This window comes from Pyxicephalus adspersus, chromosome 5 (genome assembly GCF_032062135.1).
Source record: "Pyxicephalus adspersus chromosome 5, UCB_Pads_2.0, whole genome shotgun sequence".
Classification (NCBI taxonomy): domain Eukaryota; kingdom Metazoa; phylum Chordata; class Amphibia; order Anura; family Pyxicephalidae; genus Pyxicephalus; species Pyxicephalus adspersus.
The window spans coordinates 17,777,625-17,786,691 of record NC_092862.1 but is presented as its reverse complement, the minus strand read 5'-3'; the positions used below and the strand labels follow the sequence as shown (position 1 = coordinate 17,786,691).

General features: G+C 38.2%; 1 protein-coding gene across 1 annotated transcript in view; it reads right to left on the bottom strand.

Moving 5' to 3' along the window:
- The window catches only part of NUDCD1 (NudC domain containing 1), a gene marked incomplete in the record, with an annotated part of 83,980 nt that overhangs the window by 45,382 nt on the left and 29,531 nt on the right, over window positions 1-9,067 (bottom strand). The window contains 2 exon segments of the mRNA XM_072410735.1: window positions 5,909-6,089; window positions 8,190-8,372. Coding sequence (XP_072266836.1) covers window positions 5,909-6,089; window positions 8,190-8,372 — 364 coding nt within the window.

Here is a 9,067-nt window from a genome sequence, read left to right as displayed (position 1 = left end):
CCCCCCCCCCTCATAACTGTCAATGGGCCTTTATATATGTAAGCCGGCTGACTGCGTTCACATTTGCTATGAAAGTTTACTGGTGTGTGATACAGCAGACTGACAACAGGTATGAAATACAGGTACAAGAGAACCTTGGTTGTTTTGAAGATTCTAATGTGAGGTACAGTGCTATGTACCTGTACAAAGCCCTCCAGTACCAATCATTGTTTGCAGGGTTTCCTTGCAGTTTCTTTGTATAAATACACATACACCAGTGTTCTCCACAGCTCCTTTTAGCCGGGCGCACCACCCAGCTGTTTTTGATTGGTTAGTTAAGAGTTGGCTTACAAAACAGGGGCCTCTACCTGCCTACAGCTTTTTCCCACCCAGCTTAAAAAAATGCTGGGTTTAACACTGCACACACACAAACAATGTCATATATGGCCCAGATATCAGCTTTGAAAATTCATTCATTTTCTTTTACCTTTTAATCAAGCAATTTATTTCACTTTCTTAAGGAAAAATAAAGATTTCTGCATCCCTTCTACTAATACAGAACTAACAGTGGGGAGGCTACTATAGTGTTCATGGTGTCAGCATTGTATATAAAGCCTTGAATTGTACAAAGAAGAGAATCAGTCCTGCTGATAGGAAAAAACATCCAGAAAATAAGAATGGAACAGTGTGTGTACATTAGCAACCCAATCCCTCCACCTCCCTGCAACAGTCATCATACCCACACATCTTCCCAAAATATATTTATAGCATATTAAAAGCCCTTTTTGTAAGAAAAGCTTTTATATCTTACCAGAGTTTTTTATTAATGGTTCCTATGCCAAATAAAGACAAAAATACACTTTTGTCATCTTAGAACAGAGATGCAGAAATATGACAAATATTATTACTCCAGGTACAAGCGTACAATTAGTTGAGCGAATGAATGTGTGGGAGTGAGGAGAAGGATGATGCATGGATGACTCACTAAAAACTTACAGAAACAGGATCCACTTCATTAGGATGAACAAATTGTTCATAAAGATGTACAAAGGTGAGCGAAGATGGCAGAACCGGGAGGGATAAGTTAATATCTGTGTGCAAAGAACTGGAAAGAGCAATGACGGCTCATTTAAAATGGACCACCATGATGTCCTGAAGTCACATAAAAACCATTAGGAATACGTCTATCAGTGGAGGAGCAATAGGTGAATGGGTAAAAATGTTTAGTGCAGCTGTGGATGACTGGTGAACAAGTACAAGTATATTACTCATTTCAGAAAGTGCCCAAATTACCCTTTGTTTACAAACAGAAAGAGTAAAGAAGCAAATACAAAAAAAGTTTGTTTTTAGCATACCGTTATTTTTTCTTGCCGCAAACACAGTGGTGATTTTAGGGGCTTTGACCTCATTTGTGCTTCAGTTACCTGGACAAACGTTCTATATTAAATGGTTTTTTTTATTACATTTTCTTATTACAGGAACATAGGTTCTGAACAAAAATATGAAATTAGGGGGACCCTTTGATTGCCACAAAATGTGTTGGCTACAAATCTTTGAACAATAAACAGATTGGCGCTTGGGAATAATCGGCCTGCTTTTTTCACTGGTGCACCAACAAAGAGTTGGGACAATGACATATTGAGCCTTTAAAGCAGGTTTTCATGACTGTGTGTCTTTTTTATGTGAATATTGTCCATTTCCTATGAGCCCTAAATTAGGATATTTTTAAAATTTCTGCAGAAATGAAAATAGGGGAAAAAAAAAACAAAACGATTTTAACCTAATACAAAGCTTCATTTAAAGCAGTTTACAATTTCTGTACCACACAAGAAAAGAGTTAAAGTGGAACTACAGTCCCATTTCATAAAATAAAAAAAAAAATCAGGCATGTGGTTATTGCAGAAATTGAGAGGTGATGTCCCTTCTGCAATAACACGACTTACCTGCTTGATCAAGCCGGGAAAATGTGAAAAAGCTGAGCTATGCATATGCAGCCCCAGCTTTGATTGCCAGAAAACCCGGAATTCCTTGCTTGCGTGTGCCGGGGAAGGATGAACTTGTTAAGTCACCCTGGCATGGTCAATTTGGATGGCTGAAGATTTAGCTGGGCAGAAGAATAATGGGAGACTACGGGGTCCAGTGATGGAAAAGGGATAAGGAAACCTCACAGGCCAATGCCGCTTTATTACTTACTTGGTGCACTGTATGTGCCTCATTTTGTCACTCTCCTAAGGAGCTACACCAGCCAAAGAAAATTAAAGGTTTGTCTGGCATAGCTTATCAGGAAAGTAGAAATTTGAAGCATGGGCATTAGGATAGGAAAGTATTAACTCTTCTTTAAAGGAAGGTAAATTTGTTACACACACACACACATATATGTCTCATACTCATATATATATATATTATATATATATATATATATATATATATATATATATATATATACACAATGATTTTAAACCTGCATTAACATATATTACCACATAAACATTTAGAAGTTATAAACGTTCTGGATTGTCAAAGGAATTAACCACCTACTACAAAAACACAGCTCTAAATAAAATTATTCTTTTGTCTTTTGGAAGGCTGAAAAAATCTACTAGTTTCCTAAAAGAAATCTCTATTGAGGAAGTGTGAAAGCAATTGTCCACCTTTCTGTTCTGAAAATGCTAGCAGAGCCGCCATTCTCATAATAAGGCTCATAGAGATGTCAGATAGTTGTCACTGGAAATGGTCTTAAGTAATTTTATTTATTAATAGTAAAATTGATATCAATTTTTTTTTTTTAGGAAAAACCAATCCCATACATTGTGACAATAAACAGATTTCTTTTTTATGAAAAATATTACCCATCAAGTAAATTGGGATATTAAAGTGGCATATCAATTCACCTAAATACCATTTAAAATAGTAAAAAACAAATATTTATGCACACATGTTAAAAAAATGTGTCCTCTCTCAGGACTAATTTGGTAAGATAAACAATATTGAAAATATTCAAGAAGGATGAGTGGGAGATGTTTGGTAGTATTCTCCTGCTTAGAAACAAATTGGGCCATTCTGAGGACAGCAGTACAAAAGCTAAATCCCACCTGAGCACATCATGACCAATTGTCTTGAGTGATAAAAACCAAATATCTGTACTAGAATTAATTTATAGACACAAAATAAGTTCTAACTTTACTCTTCACACAGGTATGTGGACTCATGGAGCATCAAAGAATTCTTTTTTTTTTTTTGCAGTCTTTTTTACTGCAAAAATATTTACAAATCCACGCACGTACACTGTCGAACTAACAAAGTTTGCTGCAGTTAAATAAAAAAAAAAAAAGTTGAAAAAAAGTTAACTTTCCTTCCTTCATACTGTACGGTCTAAACTTTTGTCAACATGTTTCTTGGCATTATGTATGATTGAGGTAAACCTATTTGTCCCCTAAAACTTCATCCCACAATCTGAATGCTGCTAAACTACAAGAGAATGTTAAAATGTTACATTCAGATACTTTCATCAGCTATAAAAGGAGAAAGATATATCTGGATTCCCCCCCCCCAAAAAAAAAAAAAATACATAACAACATTACCTGCCATTAAACCTGGAGTTTCTTTTTAATGAAATCCTGAAAAGTCTCCCCTTGACCACTATATACTCACCACTCTTACAGCTCCTTGCTCCACTGGGCAGCACGGTGGCTCAGAGGTTAGCACTCAGTAAAAAAAGTTTTTTTACCGCTCGGTCCCAGGTTTGAATCATGGCCAGGACACTGGATGGAGTTTGCAGGTTCTCCCGTGTCTGTGTGGGATTCCTCTGGGTACTCTGGCTTCCTCTTACATCCCAAAAACATGCAGTTAGGTTAATTGGTTTCCCCTCAAAATTTACCATAGACTGTGGTAATGACATGACTATGGCAGGGATTTTAGATTGCGAGCCCCTTTGGGGAACAGCTAGTAAAATGACTATGGACTTTGTAAAGTGCTGTGAAATATGTTGGCGCTATATAAATACTGTATAATAATAAAAATCAGAGGATGTCTTTTCTGGGGACACATTCATCTTGCCATTCATAAGCAAGGTGACAGCTTGTCTTCAAGAATCCTTAGTTATGAAATTGCCCAATGGTAAGGACATATGAAAGATGTAAAATGTTTATTACATCGGAATGTGTGAGACCATTAATTTGTCATTGGCTGCAGCACTTTGCTTTTCTTTGCTATTTTTTTGTTAGAAGAGCCCTTAAATCTCCAAGCAGTGTTTCAAATAGCCAGCAACAATCTAAATCAGTAATTCATAGAGCTTTTGAAAGTTGTGCTGGGTTAGGGGTGGGCAGCAGCTACAAAGAACATCAGCTCATCCAAACTCTTTCCAAGTTGAATAAGCAAGCACACACAAATCTTTGTTCTTCTAAAAATATTCTCTGCTGCTTCTCCTTTCATATCGAATCCTGCCTGAGGAGGGAACTCAGAAACCTGAAAGCTTTACTGGGTTTTCTTGTTTGGTTTTAATGATATAAAATTCAGAATGAAAGCAAAACACAATAATTATCACATAAAATAGTGATTGGTGCTCAATCCCTTGCCACAGAGAAGGATGTATTGATTTTATAAGCTGGGTTACAGATCTCCTCTTGAAATTTAAAAGAACTCTAGTTTAACTGTGAAGCCTATGACAATGGAGGAGGAATACCCCCACATATGAACGGGGGTACCTGAAAAAAATGGATGGGACATTATCACTTCATCCTGATTGGCTGGTAGCCCCCTTGGCACTAGGTCCAGCAATTTGCTGTTTAGGTGTGAACTCTGTGACATGAGAGAATGTTCTTTGCTTCCCCATAACTGGATGATCCACTCAACTACAGAAAGATAGCAAGGACTCCAAATAAATGGGGATGAGTCAAAGAAGTAGAACCCCAAGTTCTCAAGCTGTGAAAAAAATCAAGTAAATGTTACTATCATATTTACCATATATATATATATATATATATATTCATTCATTTAGTATTCATTATTATATATGTTTTTCATATATTTACTTACTACTTCTTTCCTTTCAGGACATACGTTGGCTCTGTTCCTGTCTTATAATCCATCATAAATTGACTACAGGTAGTGCCCAGGTTACATACGAGATACGGACTGTAGGTTTGTTCTTAAGTTAAATTTGTATGTAAGTCTGAACAGGTACATTATTTTAATAAATGCAATTAGGACAGATATTTGTCTCAACATAATATAAGGCAGCCTCTTTATGGAGCCTAGACATTCATTAACTTCTGGAGTAAGCTGTGCTTTGATATGCAAAAAGAAACAACTGCAGAGTTTGTCTTGGTCATTAAAGAGTTACAAGAGGTTTAAAAAGAGCTCCGTTTCAGCTGTGCTTAGCAAAATATTTCTTCTGCAAGTCATGTGAACCACCCCCTAGCCCTTATCAAGCCTCCGTCTTGCACACAAACGGGCAGGGAAGCCTTACTCATATCTAGGAGTCGTCCATATATCGGATGTCATTAACCTGTACTTCATTTCCATACAGATGGATTTTTTCTCCTAAACCTTATTTCCTTTTCTATCCATACTAGGACATTACCTGTATGGTCTCTGTAATACCTCTGAGGAAGCCCAAGAGGTGAAACTCTTCCGGATTAGAGACCCCTCTCTCGTTTTCTTTATACTAGCACTCCTAGCAAAATAGGAAATGCATGTCTAGTTGATTAAGTAGTATGTTTACAACTAGAAATTTTGAACAACTACTGCCACCTATTTAATTTGTGTTATCACTATCTGTATTTTGTACATACACTGTATTGTATGCAACTATTTTCTTGTTTATAAAGAAAATATAAATGTTGGCCACACAAAGAAACCCCCTGCGTTTCTCTCCTTTTTTATATCGAACCATTTAGATTTCAGAATAATTATTACAGTAAGTATTTACCTTGGCTTGGCAATGCTATGGATATCCACTCTAGAGAGACACGGAACCCACTACCTTGAACATCCAAATCATCTTTTTCAACACGCAGCAGAAGAACATCAATGATCTGTACCTCCTCCCGGACAAAAAGAACGCTGTGAATTACTATAAATGGATCCCCAAGTTCTTGATTAAATTTGAGCTACAAAAAAAGTTAGAATAAATACATTTAAATTTAGAAGTTTTTTTATTTAAAAATATCAGCACTAAAAACTGAACACTGGTTGTGGCCTGCTTTTTCTTTTTTTTTCATTTGAGCTATAAACCCTAACTGAATGATATTTAGTTTGCTAAGGCGGTGCTCGTCCACAGTGCTCGTGGTACGCAAGACAATTCTGGTAGTCCACGGTTCTGGCCGATGACGCCCCCCCCCCCCCAAGTAGGGTAAGGAGAAGGACCCCACTGGGGGGGCGCACCGGCCAGAGCTGCTGATTACGTCTCTCGTATGAATTGCAAGCTCAGGGCGGTGTGCAGGTTTTGTCTCTGGACACAATTCGCCGACTGACCCTGCAATGGGAGAGTGGGAAGGTACTGCCATTATGACTTCACTCTGGGGGAAGTTTCTTCCCCTTGGGATAGACACACGGCTCCCCATGCATGCACAGTCCAGAGTACGTGCATTTAGTGGTCCTTAGGTCTGAAAAGGTTGACGACCACTGTGCTAAGGCACCATCAGATATATGTGTGCAAGAATGACAAGCAGGCAGAGCACTGCAACACCAGGTATTCTTTTTTAATAAAAACTACAGATTCAAAAACACTGAAAATTACATGCGCATAATAAAGCTTTAGTGCTTTGGTTTACATATAGATTTATGTTTATTCAAAAAGAAAAAAAATGTTAAAAAAATAAAATATCAACAGTATCAATGAATCAAATAAAAAACATAAACAGCTCATTTTCATCCGCTATGTGTCTGGGAGTACTGATGGGGAATTGACATACATTCAATGTTCTCCCCAGAGTTGGGTAACAAAACAGGGGCACTGGACATTTGGGGGCATAAAACAATGACGATGGTAAAATTGGACATACTAAAAGTGTGGAAAGGTGAAATAAGGTATAGGGGGCAGAGGAAGCTGACAAGGGTTCACAGAAGGTAAGTGGCCAGCTATGTGTGACAGGGTAGCGCGGTATCATAGGTATAGTTTTTCATATCTTGTGAAATTTTAGGGGGAGTTAGCCACAAGAGTCCCCCACTTGCAGTTACATTTCCCTTTTCTTACAGAGAAATTGGGGTTCATAGAGAGTAAGTTGAAAGCTATGTGTGACAAGGTAGCATGATAGGATGGGAATAAAATTTTATTTGGGGGGGGACAAAAGGTAGTGAGTGGTACTGAGCGTTTACCCCAAGGCAGGGTTCTATGGCATGAGGAAGGGGTAACCGCACCGCAACCTCACCCCCAGTCTGAATGTAGTCTTTAAGTTTTGTGAAGGAGCAGGTATACATTTGGGGCACCACAGCAGAGCGAATTGACAGAACCCTAATGATCATTGCCATAGAAGTGGCCCCTGGGGGTCCCTAACATGCAAACTCAATTTGGGGACCAAGGTCTTGAAATTGCCCCCCCCCCCCAATGTAAAATAATCACTACTGGTTATTAGAATTTTATACTTGTGACCTTGTATCTGGCAACTTGTTATGTTTAGGGGGGCTGAACTTTGGTTTAGTACCAGCTCTCAGTTATCCCTGAAAATATAATATTTCTTTGACATTCAATGTAGGAGATATGAAGATTTATACATGGGGACAATGACAGCTGCATGGACACAGATACAATTCTTATGCTGCTGCTGCACGATTATCTCACGGTACAAGGTGGGTGGGGAGCAGCCACAGCTGATTGCCAGGTCTATAGAACATGCCCACTCTCTCCTTCTCCTGGCAGCACAATCCCATTGAGGAAAATAGGAGATGCACGCACCCCGCCACAAGGCTACGAGCAGAGAGAGCAGAGAGAGAATGAGGAGAGGGCCGGATGTAACAGCTCTGCGGGCCGTAGGTTGGGCACCCTTGGATTAAGTAAATTTTAAAACCCCTGTTAGTTTGTTCCTAAATGTACTGCGTATGAAAAAAATGAGCTGTTTATGGTTTTCTTTAATTAATCAACTCAGGGTCAATATGGGCTGTGACTCCCTTCACAAATGCAGCCAATCAACAAAAATATGAGTGTGGATACAGCACCACAATTTGCTCTTCCTAAATTTATGCAGATGAGGTACATAAAATAGAATACTTACTTCCCATCTTCCACTGGAATGGTCAGCTTTAGCAATATGAATTAGGTAGAGGATGCCTATTCCATCAGATAAGGTCACCCAATTGGTCGATGTAAAGTGCATGGAGGAGCACAGACGCCTCTCATCAGAACGAAGTTCACTGGGGAATCGGAAAACTTCTATAGGTTTTCCCAAAGCGGTATCCTGAAAAAAGAAAAAAAGAGAAAAAAATTGTTAGGGGTGCTCTACAGTAACGTTACAGATTTAACACAAGTTACACAAGAAAGAGAAAGATAACACAGGACTGGTTTTTGATCTTTTATTGGCTTAAACACACTCTATTGTGTACAATACTGTAGTGTTCATCATTCTACTGTTCTAGAAACACTAAAATATGGAACTAAAATTCTGCAAGAATAACACTGGTCAATGAACATTTTCTTGCCAAAAGAGATTTTAGGTTATGTTTGAAGCACAGATTCCAAATATGATACTGGTTTTGCTAGTTTTTGAAATAATGACCTCAATAATAACCTCATAGAAAACTAATGAAACATGAAAATTAGGCAAAAATAAACTAGACATGCCTTCGTGTACAAAATTATATCTTTTGAAATACTTAAAGTCAACATACTCTATATTCAGTATATTTACAAAACTAATCACAAAGAAGTCATTGAAAACTCTGTTTGTATGATGTCCTTTTATGCTGATGATCAGGACAATCACGTTGAAGGCTCCAGCAGTAGTCTGCCATCATGTGTTTATCCCATCTGCCCTGATACCTTTCTTCCACCACTTCCATATCTTGATGGAACCTCTCCCCTTGTTCCTCCCCTTCCTGAAATCGCCAAGGTTTTCTGGAAATTTTTGCAACTAGCTATGGAGATAGTGTACCT